Genomic DNA, 21,932 nt, shown 5'->3' with positions numbered 1-21,932 from the left:
CCGGGAACCAGCGATCTGCGGGGAGGTGTCCGTCCAGACCAGCCATGCCCAAATGGTACAATCTCCTCTTCCTGCAAAGGAAATATTCTTAGCCTATTCAGACCATCAATTCTTTTAAATCATTGCTGAAAGGAAACTGAGGCCAATGTGAAATATGCAAATAGCATTTTAAACAAGGGAAACAAAGACATTGGTCAGATCCATTTACTTGCGCACAGCATGGTCGGAAACATGCTTAGTTTTAGGGGTTCTGTTGACTGGCCTTTGGCATCCACATTGGGGAAAGATGCCTTAGAAGGAAGGGGAAACTTTGTCTTTTTATGACATGCAGAAGGGAAATGAAATCTGAGACCTGTGGAAATCTCATTCTCAATGATTGTTTCATGTTAGAAGAAAAAAATATTTTGTATAATTTACTGCAATTTTAATGAAGACTGGCCTGAACACGACTTTTTAAAAATGTTGGGGGGGGTTTGAGGCATGACCTGGTGCTTCTACTCACCAGTCCAGTTAGAAGCTAGCTGGTTTGTAACTGGACTAGGCAACAGACAATGGATCTGTCACTTCCCAAACAAGCCAAGCCCTGGGATGTGGATTCTCTGTGGCATGGTCAGATATTACTTCTCCTAGGAAATTCCACCGATTCCTCCCTAGCACCTGGAACTTTCCAGTGTGCCGAGGTTATGCCTTTTCATATCACTTGCTCTCACTTTCACATTCCTGCTTTCTGCTTGTCTTCCATCTCCTACTGGACTCTGAAGACAAGAATCCACCCAGCCTTACTCACCATGGAATGCTGCACAGCATCCCACAGTTCCCAGGATAGGGCAAGCTACTGTGTGGGCATAGGTATGGATCTAAACAAGGTTGTCCAGGCCTTGAACTTCAGGTCTGCCTGGGGCACCTCTCAGGGAACAGTCGCATCAAGCACATACCTGTGCCTCCAGCTGGCACTCGGTGAGGGCCATCATCTCCTCATAGGTCATCTGGGAGAAAAGCGCGGCATATTTGTGCAGGCGGAGGCTTTTTAGCCAGGCTGGAACATCTGTGGCACAAGTTATGCAAGAGACAGGGGGAGAAATGAAAGGGAATGAGAAGAGGTGACGAGAGATGTAGGAACAGAGAAGGGGAAGGAGGGTGATGGTCAGAGAAAAAAAAGAAAAAAAATATACCTTTATGTTACTATGTATTTAATTTGAGCTGAGACGTACAAGACTCAGGCTAGCCCCGACATTCCTACTGGTGTGCTCCTTCATTCTACTTAGACCAGGGGTACTAACTTGGGGTCCATGAGCTTCAGGGAATTCAGAAATCCCCTAAAGTTATATCCCAATTTGTGAGTAGATGGACAGTTTTCTGGGCAGAGGGCCATCCATAGCTTCCATAAGATTCCCAAAGGGGTTCATGACCAAAAAGATGGCAGGGAACAACTGCCTTAGCTGGACCGTTCATCACTGATTTGGAAAGAGCTGGCTTAGAATGACAGAGCTACAGGGGCAGACTACATCCTCAAGATAATTCCTTTGTACATTCAATGCAGATTTTCACACACAATTTTCAGCCACTCCCACAGTGATAGGAAAATAGTGGTCACTAATTCCTAGGCTGCCTGTCTTCCATCTCCTATTGGACTGATCTTTCCCCATAAAAAATGCCTCCCTATATATACCTGAGGGCATCTTTGACTTTTTACTTGATCGTCAACCAAAAATATGTCAGGACTTGAAAGGCTCAAAGATTGGCTGGGCCACAGAATAACGGGAGTTCTAAAGTGCATCTGAAATAACCCCCAAGTCTGGCATTCTAAAGTTAAGAAAAGTAAATAGTAACTGTATTGAAAATCCACAGGAGAACTATTACCTTGTCAAATAAAACCAAAAGAAAGTATTTGCTCATATTCTTTAAGTCAGAGTTTTTGAGCTGATAGGATCTTTGGAAAGTTTCCAGAATCATCTTCCCTCATCCCCGAGGGAAGGTTAGTAGGCTGTGTTCTTAAGAACTAGTCGTTAAGCCTAGATCACAGAGCAAGTCTGTGGTGAAATGGGAACCAGAACCCAGATCTCCTGATTCCTAGCTCTTTCCCATAATGTACCAATTCTTGTAAAATAAGGACCGAACAGCCTACCAGTGGCTGAAAAACAGTGACTGCAAAGTACTTGGAAATGCTAAAGCACTGGGTAAATGTTGTTCTTGTTTTTTTTGAAGTATTATCCATTACCAACCATGTTGACTGCAGGAGTCTACCAACTGCTAAGTACTTTATTCTGAGGCACTGACCACACACATTCCAAAACAAGCGAGAACCTTCTACTTTTTCAATGTTTAATGTTGGGATTGATGAAAGAGGCCTGGACTATTCTGAAATCAGGCCCTGCTTCCAGAGTGAACCAACTCTAGGTTTAGGGAATGTGGGTATGGGATAATCTCCTGAACTCAAAGATTTAGGTGGGGATGATGGGCCTGGTGAGATTACTTCTTGATTTGCAGTAATGCAGAGGCCAAGGAAGGGGAATTTCCAGAGAACTGACATTGGACAGACAATGGCATCTTAAGAACAGACTCAGTTATCTCAGGCTAGAAATCACTCCATTCTGTGCTTGAAAGCCCTTCACTCTGCTATGACAAGCATGAGCCCCTCTGTGCCCGTTATTAACCACCAACAGTCAAGGCTTCCTCAAACACATCATACTGATCCCTTACATCATCAAACTCAAACTGCAGTTAGAGCAAGAGTCCAGGACATGGTAGCTCAGGAGTCTGGAACCTTCCATCCTGCACAATCCTGGAGCTATTTTACCAGACTCCATTTTCCACCATGCTTTTATTTTTGCTGAAGGAACGCTAATGCTTCTGCAGAGTGAGCGGCAATGATTTTAACTACACCTTTGTCTCTCAGGCATGTTACCAACGGCATGTTACCACTCTGTCACCAGGTTTCATGTCTGCTATTTACATCTTGAAAGTCCCAAGTCACTGCTCAGAAAACTCAATGATCATGGTTCAGAGAAACCTGGGTAACTCAGTGCTGCTATTGGGCACAATTCATCACAAAAGACAAGGGAGCAGCCTCTTGGACCAAACTTTCACTGGGTGCCCTACAGCTGAACCACGCAAAATCCACTGATGATGAACAGAATCCTGAGCTATTGAATCGTGTTGTAAACATGGTGCTTTATAAGCCAAGATGATAACGTGGTGTTTTAAGAGTCAGAAAGTATGGGGTGGGGTGCAAATCTCAGCTCAATCAGGGCCAGCTCCTTTTCTATAAAACTATTTTGACAACTAGAATTGCCCTGGTTAGAGGAATGGAAGAGCCAGCCTCACTCATTTAGTCAAAATGGGGGTCCACTGGGAGTAGTTTTCCTGGAAGAGGCTCCTATCCTACTTCAAAACATGATGAGCTAGGCCTTCCTCAAGAGTTACTTCTAGATGCATTCCTGGGCAATGTAAGCTTCTTTTGGCCCTGTTTTCTTGAGGCAGGTACAGTACACATGGACACTGCTTTTAGAGCAAGCATCTTCCCATCTCAGTGCCATGTGCTCAGAAAGCACTCCTTCCTGTAAGGAGAACTGATTAACAAAGAAGAGGAAATCCCAGTTCTTAAGAACACAGCCTACTAACCTTTCACCTTCTAGATTGTGGCGAGGCACCTTCCCTTGCCAAGGATTAGAACAAAACTCTGTTAGAAACAAACCAGAGAAGCAAAAGCCTTGACCATTTCATTCCCCTCAAGTCAGGAATTCTAATGACTTGGATGCTGGATTCTGTAAGCTGTTGGCGAGGGATAGACTCAAACTAAAAGCTCAGATTCTTTCCCGTGGTCCAGATGCCACACTGTTGGATGCAATGCTAAGAACCACCTACTGTAACTTCCCATTTACCTTTTACATTCTGTGAAGCTGTGGGCTGTGGCTGTGGTTGGAGAGTACAGACAAGCAGGGAGCAGCAGAGCTGGTTCCTGCAGAAGCTGATATGCAACTGAAATCATGCATGCCTCTGGCTGGCACACAGCTGTTTCACTTCCTTGGCTGCTCCTGATGGACATGTCATTGGGGGTCTCAAACTAGACAGTCACTCTCTTATATAGTGTGAGAAAGATAAAGATGCTTTTACTATATGCTGGGCTGACTTCTTTGCCAAATGTGGGAATCCTGGTATTTGCTCATTCAACGTTTATTAAATGCCTAACGGGGCCAGGCTCTGTGAAGACATGACCCTTCCATCAAGGAACTTTTAATCTAGAGAGAATGGCTGACTTACACAAAAACTGTAACAGCAATAGGACGAGTGTTGAGTATACGCAATGTTCTGGGGAGCATAGAACAATGAGCCTTTTGATTTGCCATAGGGAGTGAGGGGTACCTTCAAAGTACAGTAACTTGGAGTCTCCATTAGGATGGCCACAGTGAGGGAGTCATTTCAGGAAGCAGGAAGGACACGCAGAGTCAAGAGGGCATTCAGGGTAGAGCAGACGCATGGGTGGATGTGGGGAATGGCTAGAGGCAAGGTGGGTCAAATAGGCAGGGAGTCAGATGGCTGAGATAGGCAATGCCGAACAAAGAGAGTAGGCTTCATCTTGTGGGTGGTGAGAAACTGCTGAAACCTGAGTAACAGAACACAATCAGATGAGTGTGCTAGAGAGGCAATGGCTGTCCATGTAAAGGCTGGCCTGGCAGATGGTGACGGTGGAGGCCAGAAGATGAACCCAGGAAGACCCTGATGATGGCCTGGGAGGCATGACAGAGGAGAAAGAAAGGATGGAAACTGACAGTACTAGAAGATCAGGGAAGAGCAGGGGGTGACAGAGACAAAGGAGCTGGAGATGACTTCTTTGATTCAGGTTTGGTGAGACAGAGAAAACAGGGGGAACAGCAAGTTTGGGGTGAGGGGAGAGAGGGTGAACTCCATTTGAGATCAGCGGGCTGTCAATGCCTTTGGGTTATACAGTTGGAGAAGTCAACCAGTAAAGGTCTTAGAAGAAAAGTCTGAGCTGGAGAACGAGGTTCCTTGTCAGTAGCTCATGGTGGTTGTCTTAGCCACGGAAGTGGGTGAATCTCTCTGGCAAAGAGGATGGGGTGAGAGCCATGGTAGAGCTCTGGGAGTAGCAGGCTTTCACGGGGAAGTGCAAGGAGAGAATGCCAACAGGTGGGAGGTTTCTGTGACAAAGCACCACCATGCATGTGCACATCAGTGGGTCCCACAGTCTTCATCCTTCAGAAAGCTCCTTCTAGACCTTGGTGCAGTCCGCACTGATTTGTCTTCTCATGGTCATTCTTGATAACAGTGCTACACCACACCCAACTTATATATGTTCTATATTTGCTTGCTGGTCTTTACCAGTGGGATCCAGTCTTAAATCATGCTGATTTCTATTTCCTTCATAGAATTCAGATAAATCAGCCACAGGGAGGCTGGGTGGTATGTACAACAGCTCACACAGAAGTGGGGCTCCAGTTAGAACTGGGGCTGCTTTTCTCTAATGCATGCTTGCAGAAATGGCTGCACATTTGAGTCAGATCAACAGACCATGCAGCACCCGACTCACAAACAAGGAAACCCCAGAAGAGGGAAAGATGGGATCAATATTGCTGAAAAGCCCAATACTGAACACAGCATGAAGGGCAGGGAGAAAGGCATCTCGGAAGAGAGAAACATGAACAGCCTTGTTCCCATGCAAGGGCTCACATGGGAAGATCAACTCCCATTCACCACAGCAAGCCAGGTTACTCTCAAAAAAAGCTTTCGCCCTCCAAGATATGACTGCACCCTTGGTCTCTAGGGGGAGAAGAGGAAAGCTAACTGAGGGGTAAGAAGGTACCCCCTCTTCACTACTGAAGTGAAAAGGAAAATGTTCCTTTCAAAAATGAAGAGAAGTTTAGCAGCAGCATCACGTTTACAGAAGCTTGTCTTTATTTCTGGCCAGCGCAGAATAAGCTGCCCAACTCTGCTCCAGCCTCTGTGCAAGAGAGAGCAGGAGCCTTGGACTCTGGCCTTGTTGGAGCTGGATCCTCCTTAGCATGCTCCTTGATGCCAGGAAGTGTCCACGGAGGCCTCCAGGGAGACTCCAGGCTTGTGGGAAGCATATAAGGTCCTGGAAGGTGAAAGGTGGCCTATTTTGGAGTAAAATACCCACTTTGACGTGTTAGACACAAAGAGGGCCTAACCACCTCCCTGCAGTTTCTGTTAGAGATGACATGTCAAAGTGCTGTTTTAAAGCAGCCTGCTTTGTGTCATTAAGCAGTAGCTGTGTCCATATCAAAAGCTGCCCTCTGTGTACCTTCCAGTCCTTAAAGCTTCAGAGGAAGATATCTGCTTGGTAAGGAGTGAAGGTTAAAAGTCTCATCAGGTCTCTCAGCCTATCTGAGAAGAGTTAGCACAACTCCTGACCCATGAGCACCCATCCCTGCGGGTCATGTGTTGGCATTTGGAAACGGAAAAAAATAAAGCACATTTATTCAGTGCTGGCCTTCCTTTAAGTTAAATGAATTCAAGCAGGCAGCTAGAAAGTCAACATCAAGAAAATAATGACCAGTTTCAATGGCAGCCATGCTGAAGCATGTCCCAGCCACTCGTGGAGCTGTGCCACTCCCACTCCGTCACTCAGACCTCTATGACTCTTGGAACTGCTGTATTTGCAACGTTTCTTACAGAAGTTTTTGATAGGTTCATTTTTCTTAAAGAGGATCTCACTTCTCCATAGTTTTTCTATTCTCATTCTTTGAGAGGCACGGGTTCAAAGGTCTACATTTCAAAAACAACTCAAAACCCCGAACCAGCTATTTCAGAGTAGACAATCTATTTCCTTTACTATGGAGAGAAAAAGTTTACCTGTTTCATCTAAAGAAAGCCTCCTTAGAAAAAGCAAACAACGTATGTTCACAGTCAATGGCCCCTCCACTCTTAATTGCTGTTTCCATCAAGGTTCCTGGAGCCAATGGTTTCCTTTTCTATTTTTATCATGTCTATATACAAATAATGCATCAGTTTCAATGACTTCTATATTTGTGTGCTAACATAATGCCACACATCATAAGCATATTCAGTTGGTGTTGATTCATAATGGCGAGGCTCAAGCTCACAGCAAGAGAAACAGAGTGCCAGTCTCCACCTCTCTTCACACAGGCGAGTACAACAAGAAAGTCACAGAGCTCCTCACCTCCAAGAAGCCCAAATCTATGGCCTTTTCTACCCAGCTATCTGGAATGAAGTCCCCCTGATGAAACTGGCTTCAGGTAAGTGTAATATTACACTGAAATTGTAGGTGAGGAGAGGAAGTCGGGGCTGTTGGCAAGGCTGGGCCAGCCAAGAGCATGGTGCACCGTGGGGCCCGTGCAGGGGCTTGCACACCTCCACTGGAACATTCCAGAGTTCCCACACTCACCGGGCCCCATGCTGTCCCCCCATTCTATTTCTCCTCCTCTATGCCCTTTGCCTTAGATGACACTGTGACTTATCCAGATGTCCCAGGCAGAAACCTGGGCGTCATCCTAAATTTCTGCTCTGTCCATATCTATTCAATTGGTTATCAAGCTCTCTTAGCTCTAGTTCATGAAGAACCCCGAATACTCCTTTATCTCTATTCTCACTGCTGCTTGCCTCCATCCCACTTTCTTTCCCCCCTCAATTACTGAAACATCTTCCACCTCTCTGCTGGCCTTCAAATCTGGAATCCCCTGCCCCTTCCTCACTTTGACGTATCTTCCATTCTGCTTTGAAGGTCATATTTCTAATATATAAACCTAAGCAGGTCATTCTGCTGTAGAGAAGTTCCTTCAACAGCTTTAGGATAAAAGAGAATATCCTTCGCAAGGCCCAGGGTCTGGCTTTTCCCTCTCCAGACCCCCTTTTCCCATGTGCCCTTAACATTCAAGCCATGGGATCCACTTGGCCAAGCTCCTTTGTCATCATGATTTCCTGAATGCTGTTCCCTCTGCATAGAGTGCCCTTCCTTCACTTGCTATTTGGCTGACCCACAGAGCTCTGAAACTCAGCACTAGGCCTCTCCTCCTCTAGGAACTTTCCTTAACTTACCTCCACTTTGAATGAGGGCCATTCATGGTGCCTGCCCTGACCCAGGGCAAGTCTTTAAGAAAGCATGTTTTCACAGCAGGACACTGGCATTAAGTGCCCCTTTTTTGCTCATCTGATAGTGATTTGCTTCACCTCTGTCTCCCAGAAACTAGTTAGTCCAAAGTTTCTCTCAGCAGGTGCTCAAAAGAGTCAACTGACTTGAATGAGGACAAAAGTAACCTGTGAATCAGTCATTTCCCCCTTCTCTTTCCTCCCATGTAATGCAGCTACATCATTCATCATACCTGTGGCATTCTGTTAAGTCTTTGGGTGTTGGGTTTATGTACCATCTTTGAGAACATGGTGCTAATGTAAGTGGCAAATGTGCTTCTTCTGCCAACTGACTTCTATATTTTCTTTCTAGGAAATGACGGAAATGTCTTTTCTCTCTTTCTTGGCCACCTGAAAACCTTGTATGAGACAAGACGCAACAAAGCACATTCCACTCATGAGTTGCCCAGGGAAAGAATAGTATGACAGTTGAGTACCAACTCACAATCGAGAACCTTTCCCCTGGGATGAGTCACTGTGAAGTTTTTGAAACGAACAAAGACAAACAGATGTGGAAAGCAAACCAGCCTCCTCAGTCCAAATAGGTATAACCAGTAGCCTCTACAGGGAAGGGTAAAGGGAAGAAATTTCATATTTCAGTTGTTTCCCATTTCTCTTGGCTTAGTTTCAAGTTGAATGGTGGATCTCATTTTTTCTTTAGCTTGAGATATTATTGTGAGACCTCCACCTCAAGAGACATTTAATCTGTACTTCGAAGTCTACTGAAACCATCAGGATGGACATTTACTAAAGAAGGAAAACCAAAGCACTGTGGGCAGATGTCATTAATCCTTTGAGAGCAGGAGCTGGTCTACGTGGGAGAGAATTTAGTGACAGTCCCTGGCAGGAATGCCAACACCAAGACAGGAAGGGGGCTTGATCCATGCACGTGAAAAATGAAAAGAGCAAGAATGCTGGGCTTGAGATTTATTCTACACTCCTGACCCAAGAGGTACACTCCTAAGGGATGATGTGTAGCCAGACCTGGCCAGTCTAGCTAGGTGAAAGGGAGGAATGGATGAATACCACAGTGTTTCAGAGAGATACTCACAGCTGTTGGCCAGAAAGAGGAATTCACACTAAATCAAGATCAACTATAGTAACTTTTTATTCTTTTCCCAAGGTGCAAGGTGAGGGCAAAATACGTTCCCTACAGATTTAAGAACTCTTCCAAATTCTACCAAGGTTTCTTGTCGTTCTTCTAAACTGGATGTTTAACAATTAGAAAAATAGCATTAGATGACGGTACCCCAAGGTGGACCAGCAAGTACTTTAAAACAGCTGACACTCCTGCCAAAGGGCCTGGGGCATAGGAAAGAAAGATTGCAGGCCCAAAAGGAACAGCTGGCTCTTTTTCAAAGCACCTCACTTGGTCTTATACCTCATTTCTTTTTATCTTTTATTTTTTACTTTTTTTGTTTGAGATGGAGTCTCACTCACTGTTACCCAGGTTGGAGTGCAGTGGCATGATCTTGGCTTACTGCAACCTCTGTCTCCTGAGTTCAAGTGATTCTCCAGCTTCAGCCTCCCGAGTAGCTGAGATTACAGGTGCATACCACCACACCTGACTAATTTTTGTATTTTTAGTAGAGACAGGGTTTTGCCATGTTGGCTAGGCTGGTCTTGAACTCCTGACCTCAGGTGATCTGCCAGCCTCAGCCTCCCAAAGTGTTGGGATTACAGGTGTGAGCTACCATACCTGGTTGTATCTCATTTCTTTAAAAGTGTGAATTATCTTTGAAACTTTAAACCAGCAACTGCTCTTAGATACGGAGATCAAATGACAAACCCTTGGGTTATGAGCAGGGCCGCTTCTTAGGTGCACTCCTAGGAAGCCATTTTGAATAATATCTGGTGGCGGAAGAGTCTTCAGCAGTGTCATCTTGCGGCAGGGCTGGGGAGGGACATTTGTGTTGAACAAACACTGGCCTGTGACACTTTGGAATGCTAGTGTTTTTGGGTGTGGACACCTTTTCTGTCTGACCTGTCAGCTAAACTGCAAATATGCTTTCCCCACAAATGGAATCCTTCATCATCTATAATGTTTCTTCCTTCAAACATTTTTTGCCATTTAACTTGCTAATGACTATACTTGGAATCCCAATCCAGTTCTTGGAAGAAGGAAAGTGCAATAGGTCAGCAGAAGGGAAATACATCCAGCCATCAAATAGCCTGTTTTCTGGCTACACCCCTTGGGCCTATAAAGAAAATCCAGGATATGAGATCTTGCCTGTCGTTTTTCTGACTGAATAGGCTCTGAGGTGACCATTCTCACCAATTCTAAAGAAAGGAATCAAATAAGCTTAGATATGGTATATTCCTTAACCTTTGCAATATTTTGGCTTTTGTCCTAAAATGGGGATAGGGCATTTATTCAATTTTTCTCTCATTTCTCTTTAAAAACCTGTTATCTTTATTTCTCACCTCAAAATGGCAGCACCCAAGGAGCATACCTTTCCTACTTTGGAAGAATGCCAAAAGTGTACATAAGTGCCTCGGGGGGGAAAAAAAAAGGAAAGAAAGAAAACAAAGTAAAAGGAGGAAGAATAAATTCGCCCATTCCTCTATGGGCGAGATCTTTATCCTGGTGAATGCACTTTCTATAGGATCCTCCTTGCCCTTCAAACACAAAGGTCAATGCTTCCTCCCCAGTTACTCATTAGAACCACAGTGTAGGCTTTCTTGGAAACCTGCTGTCCAGACATTGAACTTCACTTGGAAAGAAGCTAGTTAAAAGCAATGGCTGTCTCAGCCTCCCTTGGTCCTTCAGCTATTTTGATGCCCATTGCCAGATGCCAAGCCAGGCTTACCTAGAACAGAGTTGAGCCTCACCTACTATGCATCACTTGGGGCTCAGCTGCTTGAACACATAACCATGTAGCATAAACTCAGAAACGGGTTTTGCTAGTGCTCCAAAAGTGTGATACAATTCCCTGAAAACTCTAAAATAGAAAGAGGACACATCCCCGTCGTGCCCAAGTGACACATGATTTTTGCTGCCTGTTATATACCTTTAAAGACCCATTTGTAGCACCAGAGGAAAACATCGAGACACATCCCCTCACTCTGGGCACTCAGCACTGGAAGCATCAATGGGATGGGGCTGGGATGGAGAGGCCTAAGCAGGAGGGAGAGTCAAGGAATGTGCCAGGGGAGCAGTTTCATGTCAGCCTCATTCCCAGAGTTGACAAGCTCCATTTTCCAGCCAGGTGCGCCCTTATAACCGGCACCTGGGCAATCATGGGCACGCTTTCTGTCCAGGCTTCCATGAAGGGAGAGGGAGGGGAATCAGTACAGAGCTTCCTATGTCAACACTGATTGTTTACGAGGGGAAGATCAGAAAACAGCAAAACCTTAGGACTATTAACGCCAGCTAAGAGGGTGTTCTCAGAGCCTCCCCTCAGCATGCTAGTTCCCGAAGCATGAGTGGTTACTGTTTCACCATCTCACATTGTTACTACTGTGTCTCTCATGCGCATCTTTGCCTAAGGGCTTGCCAGCCCTTGTACAACTGGAGTCTAAAAATACAGCATGCGTGTATCCTCTTTGTACCTATCATAAGTAATTTGGAAATCTATCTCCTGATGAATATCTTTAGAAGAGGGTAGATTCACAAGGCAATGGAGGAATTTATTTATGTGGCACAAAAGGCCTTTATCACCTGTATGCAAATCTGTTATCAGGATTAAAACACTGTTAGAGAGTCACAGTGGTATTTTCATGTCCCTTAAATAGATGCAGAGGAAAGGGTTTAAAGGTTTCTTTGGATATCAACGAGAAGAGGAGAGAGAAAGGAAGCACTACTGCAATTCTGCATTAAGATAAATTTAAAAGGGCAAAAAAATCCCGTGGTTTGTTTTTCTGAGTTATTGACAGGTCCTGGCCACAGTAACCAGGTGGAAGGCTGCAGCAGCCCAGTAGCTTTTCAAACAGAAGATCCTATCACCGTTAGCTGTGACTCATTTAATTGTCGGCAAGTCACTGCAACGCAAAGAAACAAAAAACAAGAAACAAAAACAGAGAGAGACAGACAGAAAGAGTGTTGACCTCTCTAACTCTGGTTCCTATTTCCCAGATTTTGGCAAGAAGCACGGGAGGGGGAATCTGAGCCCTTTCTGCCATGGTCAACCTGGAGTTCTGGAAGGGACAGGTCAAATGCGTAAGCCTGAGGAAGAGGTGGGCTCCTTCTCTCTTGCTGACTACCTCTTTTTTTTTTACACTCTGGACTCCAATAAAGGGAGGGACTCTGTCCCCAGTGGTTTCTCATTTAGTCACTCACCTTTCATACCACTACCTTCTTCTTGGAATGTGTTACGAGCAGTGGTCTGATCTTCTAAGTGTTCACTCCCACCACTTCCTGAAGAGGCTACACTGCTTTGTGGAGACAGGGGGGCATGATCGGATGGGAGGCACTGAGGTCCTCTAGCTCGTAAGTCCTCATGAGACATCCATCCATGTCCTAGAGGCTGGTTTGGCACATTCATGGGTGGGGTAAGGGACACAGATCGTTTCAAAGGGCTGTGGTGTGCCTGGCCTGAGAGAACTGGAAAAAAAAATAAAATGAAATAGGTTATTCCCCCCCCTTTATCCTGGGATGCCAAAGAACCCACAATACCTCTTCACCCTGAGGGATACCACTAACTGTCTTACAAATCCATCCATGGTCACAGCAGGTTGAATACAGGCCTGGCATGGTCGTTTTCTTCAGGTGGTTTAAAAGGATGCTGTCTGTCCCTCTCTGTGGGTTGGGTTTCTCCAAGGAGGCCACACCTATAGTGCCCACACATTGGTCCTTAGCCTTTGTGGGTCTGGATCTGGTTTCGATTCTAACTCTAGAAATCAGGATTCATAGGAGTGGCCCCAGAATCAGGCAAGGCTTGACAGCCATCTGCCAAAAGCAAAAAGAACCTGTACTGGACAAGTTGGTTGTTTTTTAAACATAAATTCTGACATTACCCATGTTCAGGAGGACATCTTGAAGGGCAGGCAGGCTGGCCATTGTTTGGGATCTTTGCAGGGCTGAATGAGAAGAAGGTGGACTAGTCTTTCAAACCAGGACTCAGGGAACTATTGCCTCTGAAGGGTGGTACGGCTCAGCAAGGGCCCCAGTGCTAATATGACCTCAGGGTCTGGGTACTGCAGCTAGCTATGGGTGAAAGGGCTGCTTCTTCTAGGGCCAATTCTTCCCCTTGGCCTCACAGGTCAATGCCAAACTCTGTATTGCAAACACTTCCAGGTAACAAGGCTTTCATTCAGAAGCCGGTGGGGTCCTCTCAGGAAGCTGGGGATGGTTTTTACCAACATGTTCAGCCCTCTGCACAGTGGGCAACATCTGCGCAGCCCCCGTCTTTAATTTCTTTTCCAGAAAACTAGGAAAAAGCAACATAACTCATACAACTAGCCAAATTAAATTGAAGTCATTCAAGGGAGGGATTTAACAAAAACCAACACCGAGGGAGCCGACGTTACCCTTGGTTGGTTTTTCTGGGTGTGTAAAGTGACAACTCTACAAAATAAGCCTATTCATAACATTCTCTCAGCACCAGTTCCTGACAGGTCCAGTTTATTTTGACTGCTGCTGTACTAACATGGAACTGAGCCACATGCATTTTTAAACATTTTTCAGGGAAGCCATTAAATTCCGTCTCAGGCTCTGTCCCCACTAATGAGGCATTTGCTCTCCCAAATTTAGACGAGCACTTCTTTCTGGGTGTTAATCTGTGTTTTTCAGTAAGCAGAGCAGACACCTCCATGGGGAGCGGTCCTGCTTTTGGTTACACTGCGTTTCTGGTGAGGCTGTCCCGACATAAAGGCCTGAGCAGATTACTGTGTCCCCCGCTTCAAAAGATAAAGACTAGAGTCGAAAGGCTGGATGTTTCCAGAAAGTATGTTTGGGGCAGTAGTGGGCTAGGTGAGCTGCTGCCGGGCAGCTGGCAGTCACCAAGCCTGGGGGCCGTGGAGTTCATGCCTCTATGGTCAGTTTTTCCATCTGGTCTTGTGTGGCCAGAAGGACAGCCTTGCATGTGAAGCAGGGACAATCAGAAGGGCTAGAAACTTCTTTAGGAATGAAAAGGGAGGACAAAAGAGAGCTGCCGAGTTTACTATTTGTAACCTGAGAAATTCCTAATTTGGGTAGATTCTATCAAAGGCAAAGGAATATCATCTAACTTAAAAAAAAAAACCAAAGGGAGTATTGTTTAAAAAATATGACCCTAACAGGCTGAAATGGCTTGCATTGCTACTAAACAGACTAGGGAAGAAACTATTGTAAAAGGCTCCCTGGAAAATGCATTGCTACCTGGTTGGATCAGAATTAGCAAGAGAAAAAGGTGGGGGAAAGCAGAGAAAAAAAATAAAAAGGAAGCAGCAGCAAAAATGAAGAGAGAAGCCAATAGGAAGAAAAGCCAGACATCCAGAAAATCCATTTCATGCCTGTCTAAGTATTTATATAAAATTGGGCAGACTTGTTTAGAACTGCCCTGAGTGCTGGGACATTCCAGCTTAGACATCTTTGCTTTCTGGTACTTCTGCAACCATTTCAGAATATCTGGTGGATGCTTTGACTGGTGCCTGCCTGGTGTACCCCAAGTGGAAGTGGGGGTTCCTCTGCATAGTCAGGATTAGAGTCAGTCTGAAACCACAGAAACAGGCCTTGCCAAAGAGGAACACACAGCTCAGAGCCAGTGGAACCCTTATGGCCTCTAACCAGCCAGTGGAACCTGGGCTTGTTAGAGGCCACAACTGAATAGGTAACTAATTGATGACCACGGGTGGTTACTGCTAGGACAGTCCTCATCTTTTGTATGGCTGCTGAGAACTATACAGTATGTACATTGTAGTTGAATTGTATTATGGCATGGAGCCAATTTGCTTCCTTCCATTTATTTATTTTTTTAAATCCATGCCATCTCCTCCACTGAAGGGCATCCTTGGGGAAGCTGTCAGTTACCCAAGGACTTCACTGGCTACTGAGATTGGAGCTCAATGTTTACGTAACTTAATGGACTTATAGGGATTTATACATAGAAACCCATTTCTTCACACTTTTCTGAGTGTAACTAAAGTCATAAGGGATGTGACATGAACTTGGCCTCTGCCTGTAAGGAAAAAGTAATTATACCTGAGGTGCCAGGGTCTTTTCTTGATGACTTTCTATGAAGGCCTCATAGCCTCTATAACATAACGGATACTCCTTGGTTCCCACAGCTGCCACCAAATTCAGGAATATCTCCCTAGGAGCCCACATGCTGTGGCAACCAAGCACAATGCCTTACACTAAGCTTCTGATTTGCAGACAGGACTGTGGGTTTAGAGCCAGGCTGAATGCCACACTTCAATCAAAAGTCATCCTGGGTAAATGCCCCTATTCTCCAAAAAGAACCAAGGCTGGGAGGCAGTACAGGCTTGTCTTCCTGTGGGAAGGGGATGCAAGCAGGTGACAGGTGCCTTGGCAACAGGGCCACTTTGGGATGAAGACACATCTTCAGGTCTAGCAATGGCAACCACAAAGCTGATTTTGGTGCTACCTCTTGTGCTGGAGCACTTTGTTTGGCGTAAAGTGGCAGAGGAAATAATGTCATGTGCAGAAAGAGGTGATAAGAAAATAGGGCATGCAGCTGTGGAGTTGAATAGGGGCCAGTGGCAGAGTAGGAATGCTTGTTTCATCCCCAGCCCCTACGCTGTTTTAACTAAGAGATCTCATTTGAAGTGACGACAGAAGGTGTTATGGACATTCGAGCAGAATTTTTTTTTTTTCCTAGGAGTAGGGCGGGAAGATTAGTAAATACAGACTTCTGAGAAGCTTTTCAGCATGGTACTAGCTGCCCCAGGATGTCTCTAGCCAGAGGCTTCTAGATGTTCTTGCCTGTGGTCTGCTGGGCAGTAGACCACAGCTAACGATTCATTCAGACTTCAGCTACTCAGAAGTCCTATTCAAATGTTGCTGAATTAAGTATATCTTTTTAAAAGAAATCTCAACGTAGATTAGAAACTGGCAAGTCCAGCAGAACTGAGGGCCTCAGATTTATACTGCATTTGCAACTTTCGTACTAGTGTGGGTAGAGGGGACAGCATATTTTAGGATGAATTCATTATATTGAAAAGCAAACTAAAAATTACTCAGGGTAACAAAATTGTGCCTTTTTGCTCTTAAAACATCGAAACTGAAATTTAATATTGTATACGGTATGGATCCAAAATTGCTTGCATTTTTAAAAACCTCTATAAAACATTTTAGGTCTGTATATACACATATGTATGCCAGTATGCATGCATGCATATATCATTAGGACATTGTAATTCTTGGAATATTTTTAAATTCAAAGGAATCAAAAGTAAATAACAAGTGTTAAGTAAATCTCGTTGAAATATGGACACAGCAGCTAGAAGTCATCTTGCTACAGCAGTCGGGCGGTGGGGAGTACAGAGAGGGGAGTACAGAGGTTCTTATCCTCTTGTTACAAACTTGGTCATGCTGTCAGGACCAGTCAGCTTCTCTGACCTCATCTAACCTTATGATTTTTCATCTCCTAGCTTGTTTAATGAGACCCCTTTCAGCATCTTTTAAGGGGAAAATATGATACCTGGCTCTGGGTTCTGTTCATTTAAGTATTTTCTTTAAATTCTGGGATTCAGATTTCTTTCCCATTTCCTTTGACCAATTTTGACTCCATCTTGATTTTGTTTATTGAAATAAGAGTCAGGAAAAGATGTTTCAGACTATTTAGTACTCTTTAAGGAAAATTAACTGTATCTACCTTTTTCTGCCTTCTAATCTGAGAAATAATGAGGTTTATGGATGGAAGAAAGTTTGGGATAGTGGCCCAAGTATCTCCTTAGTTCATTGTTAGGTTAAATACATACTCACTGTCAAGGAGAAAAGTGATCCACACAAGCAAATAGTTTAGATAACTGAAGCTTGAGTCTCACACCAAAGCTTTATCCTAACAAACTTTAACAAAGATCTGTCAAAGACACATTGTGTATTTCTCTGCTCTCCTTAAATTGACATGTTGAATGCAATTTATGCTTTAAACATTATATAAAGCATAATTTTTAATAATTTATAATAAATTAAATGATTTTAAAATTATTTAAAGCATGCTTTAAAAATGTTATGAACATATATTCCTAACATTTTAGAACTGGAAGCCTCCTGAAAGAATTCAGTAATGCCTAATCTGGGAGCTGTGGGTCCTTGGGTAGTAGAAAGACCCCAAAATCCCTACATACACTAAGCCTTGTTAGTGGATGAACTGCTATGTCATGGATGACTTTTCTACGTTTAGAGAGGGTATTGAAATTAATACAATATAAATTAATATAATATAAATTAAACCTATGCTGAGTACATGGACCTTTTGTCTTTTTTAAAAAAAATCAGCAGATTTGAAATACAGTTGTGGTTTTAATGGGGATCCCGATTTTTAAATATTAGTTATTAACTTATACAGTTCGCATGTACTATTGGTCTAGCACACTCATTTGAGAGGGATGATCTGTTGCTTTACGCTGTCTTCATTAAGTGAGACGTCAATGGGCAGTCTGGGTAGCCTCAGGAACTTGTGTGCTGTACACCTTCAACTGTTCAACTATCTCCTCAAATTCAAGCCAACCATTACTTCTCTTTGCTGCATTATGTGTTTCCAACTATTTCCAGGCTTAGCATTTTGTTTTCGAGTCCAGAGTCTAGACTGCTGAAGTTGTTAGAAATTTGACTTTCTTTTGAATAAGGGTATTCAGTATTCCTACATTACTAATATTCTCCATACCAAACCAAATTCCCTGGGTTCTCAACCCGAGGTTGGGCTCTGTGCTCTCATCATGCCCTGTGAGTCCAGCCACAGAGAGATGATTTGCAGCTTTAATCTTTTTTCCTTCTAAGTTAGTCTCTCTTCATTTTTAATTCAAGAAGCTGCCTTTCTCAGAGAAAAACATATGCTTCATTACATTTTCAAATTTCTAGATGCTCACATGACAGAATTCAATCCAAATAGCTAGCACGAGTAAACCTTATAAAAATAAGTCATTCCAATTTAGGGGTTTTAAAAGGTCAAATGCGGAGACCAAGTATTTGCATATTATTTTAAAATATCTTAGAATATTCTTCGTGAATTAAGAGGTCCTGCTCAATTCTCTCTGACTCGGGTGATGTATGCTGTGTGTCTACATACTTAGGACAAAACAGGGTAGAATCTTACTTCTATGTTGCTAATTTTACTTATCTGTTACTTTAACAATATTTTCTAGACTCATTCCCAAAATAAATTCAGAAGTATCAGTAGAACCTTTGCTGAAAACAAAAATCTGAGAGTTCATAGCATATAATTCTTAAGTTTTGCTGCTGGAGATGGTTTGATACTTATCAAGTTTAAAGAGGAAAATGCGCAGCCCACTGCTAGCTACAAAAAGGTGATTGTTTCAAAGGAATTGGGTGGGGGTGGGTGTTTCTGCTCATTCGTTAGGTTTCAGCCTGCTTCTCAGGGATATTTCAGGTTCCATCCCACAATTTTTTCCTGATAATATCAGTTTCAGAGCATCTAAGAACTACTAAAGGCTTTCAATTTTCAAAGAACATTCTGCTAACACCACTTGTATAAATAATTCCAGGCATTTGCTTAAAAAAAGCCAACATTTTGAGCAAGACTCAATGGTGAAATGACATTAGACCCTGGATTCCTCTTCTTTAGTTGGTTTTGTGGTGTCACAACCAGTAATCTGAAGCCCTGTGGTGGGAATCTTTGGAGAAGAAAAGATTAATAGTACTTCAAGAATACATTTTGAAACATACAAAACCAGAGTATTTGATCAGTGACATCATGCAAAAAACGAAAACAAAAACAAAAAAACCCCACCAGATTTGTGTAAGTGGAGTAGAAGGGAGAGGAAGAGAGGGGAATATTAATTACTAAGGTTAAAATTAACATGCTCTGTCATCACTGCTTCAGGGAATAGATTAAAAGCCAATCTGAAAGGTTAAAAGCCTCAACTCTGCATGCTTGCTCTCTGCTTCTCAAACAAGGGTTTGAAAAACCAGTGCTTAGAACATCTGAACACCAGAAGAGGATTCCCCTAAACAGGCTTCAGACTCCACCTCATTCTAGGGGAAGAAGAGAGAACATGCTACAATGCAAAGATGTGGTTTGTGGATGGGATGCTCCCGACAAGCCCAAGGAGGAAGTCACACACTTTCTGTAGAAAGAAAGTGCATACTTGCCTATACAAACCAAACCAAACCAAAAGGAGACTCTAGAAGAAGAAAAAGCTGCAAAGAACATCACAACAGGGATGACAAATACACACGACGAGCTTTCTCTTTCCCCCATGATGTCTTGTTTTCATATAGCACTGAAATGAAAGCATTCTGATGCAGGGAGAAGCACCTGGGGAGGCCTTCCCAGTACCGTGAGTCCTTGTCACTGGTGTCAGCTCTCACTGCTCTGCAGATGCCCCAGTCTTTGGGCAGAGCAAAGATGTATGTTTCTGCCTTCACATTATCACTTAAACATTTGAGCTTTTAAGAAATACATTAGAATGTTTCTGGCAGACTTTTATTACTGCATTAATCTTTGCTACATTTCATTTGTCCTCTTTTGTCAGCTTCTATAATGGCAAAACTGGGTGTCCTCCAGTAGAAAATCTATTTTAGATAACGGCTGTTTGACTTTACATTGTCATTATTTATGAAATACCTTAGACAAGAAGCCCATATGTATATACTTTAAATAGAAATCAGTAAATTTCAACCACACTTAACTTCAAATCAAGCAATCCTAAAAGGACACTACCCCAATCCTTTCATTCCATCCTATCAAAACCAATGACAACTTTCATCAACTACAAAAGTAATTTCACGCCTTTGAAGCAGATGTTAGGCTAATTCAAGAAATGATGGGATCAACCCAGGTATTCTGAAGTCTCCTTTATACTGGGTTAACTTCTACTTTCCTGTATTGTTTCTTTTTGTGTCTACAGTTATACTAAACCCTTAGGTTTATCCATGAATTTCTATCCACATAGAATAAAGAGATTTCGAGAAATGAGTTTAGACAGAACTGTAGAATTTTATTTATTTCACCAAGTAGGGAAAATAATGGAGTTAAGCAAGTGCACAGGAGTGAATTTAAGCAGATATTTTCTTTTTAATGTTCTGATGCATCTGTAAAAATGCTCCAGTCACTGTGTGTAGAGAAGCAAGATAGTAGAGAAACTCAGGAAACTATATGTTCAATGACAAAACCTTGCCACCTACCCTTTTCTCAAAAGGTAACTCTCAAATTCTAAGTGTTGTTTCATCAGCTCACATGCCTATGCAGAAGGTGCTTCTGAGGCTTATGCAATACAGCATCCATCCTGCACTTAACAGCACCCAGGCTGCTACTGAGTGTGGGAACCAGCACGACCATCCAAGTTTGGAACTTCAAATAGCCAGGATCACGATTGAGCCCCCAAGACCCTTTCAAAGCATCAGTCCCAAGGGGAGGGCCAGAGTTGCTGAACAAATCATCAGGGTGTCCTTTAATACCTTGTTACTACCAGCACTTGTCAAGAAGAGCAGTGACTCAATTGCTTCAATGGAGCTACCAAAGGGTATTTTAAAACCGTGTCTGCTATCTCCTGTCTTGAGCTGAACTACAGGCCGGGTCTTCTTCACTGCTGCTGAAGCGTAAAGGCTCCCAGATAACATGGAACAGTGGCTCTCACTGATCAGGCAACGACAGACATCGTTAGAGGATGCCTAAATCCTACAGCCAACAGGGCCGTGACTCAGCAGCCACATGCATGACCAGGATTTCTCTGAGTATGAAACCCTAAACTCTGCCTTGATCAAACAGCCTTTTTTCTTTTCTTAGTTTTAGGAGAAGGGCTGTAAATAATTAGCAATGTATTATGTAGCCCTGACTCATTCTTAACTTAGCTCCTTGATAAAAGAAGGAGACAGGGAGATTCTCAGCATGGCAGCTAGCAGGGCAATTTACTGATTAGGGAATTGGTTCTTGTTTTCATTAAAGCATTCAATCTACATGTCAAATGCAACAATGCACATAAATGACCATTCAAAAAAAAAAAACACAATTTGAGCTTACACTACTAATTAGATGATTTTTGTTGTTGTTGTTAATTAGGAGAAATTGGATGGTTCAGTCTTTCCTGGCTTCTTAATTACATTTGATTGAACTGTCATGTGATTCAGACAAGCTCTTGAGGCTCCACTACACCCCAATTCCCACTTTCTCTTCATCTTCAGCTGCTTACCAAATTCTAAACCGTCACAACCTTACCCTGTGGGTGTTGGAACATGGTGAGATTGGTACTGTGTTTGTAAAATTGATTTACTGTGGCCTGTAATTACACATAACGATTTGAATTTTTGGCTTGGCACGGCATTTTTCATTTAAACCGTACCGTTCTTCTCTGCCCCAGAGAAACAACGTTTACGTAATTGCTCTCAACTCATCTACTTGGGGTATTATAAATCAGTCGTGCAATAAAAGACTTCCAGAGACACGGCAAGCTCGAGGTTCCTGGCATAATTCAGCGCTCAGGACCGTTCCAGCTTAAGGACAGGAACTGAACAGCATTCATTTCTTATTGGATATGAAATGGAGAGGGTTGTCTGGAGCTACAGACCCTGGCTGCAAAGAGAACAGGCTGTGAGGGCAATCAGGAGGCCTGGACTGAGCCCAGATGAGAGCTCAGGTCCAGAAGCTAGGTTCCGTTTGCTCCTTTTACTGCTGGTTCTCCATCACCTGTTATACAAACTAGGTTGTGTGTGTGTGTGTGTGTGTGTGTTCATCTACATGTCTATGTAC

At 43.4% G+C, this 21,932-nt stretch overlaps 1 protein-coding gene across 2 annotated transcripts in view; it reads right to left on the bottom strand.

Annotated features, from left to right (window-relative positions):
- The window catches only part of SAMD4A (sterile alpha motif domain containing 4A), a 226,191-nt gene that overhangs the window by 43,490 nt on the left and 160,769 nt on the right, over positions 1 to 21,932 (bottom strand). Inside the window, exons 4-5 of one of the 2 annotated variants that reach the window (XM_064365879.1) lie at positions 12,401 to 12,664; positions 936 to 1,045 (exon numbers count right to left, since the gene is read on the bottom strand). In XM_064365879.1, coding sequence (XP_064221949.1) covers positions 936 to 1,045; positions 12,401 to 12,664 — 374 coding nt within the window. The remainder of the gene's footprint in view (positions 1 to 935; positions 1,046 to 12,400; positions 12,665 to 21,932) is intronic. The other variant, XM_064365880.1, reaches the window with a different exon arrangement.

Source organism: Aotus nancymaae, unplaced genomic scaffold, assembly GCF_030222135.1.
Source record: "Aotus nancymaae isolate 86718 unplaced genomic scaffold, 86718_ANA_hifiasm-v0.15.2.pri h1tg000062l, whole genome shotgun sequence".
Taxonomy (NCBI): domain Eukaryota; kingdom Metazoa; phylum Chordata; class Mammalia; order Primates; family Aotidae; genus Aotus; species Aotus nancymaae.
Note: the sequence above shows the minus strand (reverse complement) of the source record. Positions and strands in the feature narration are given on the sequence as shown.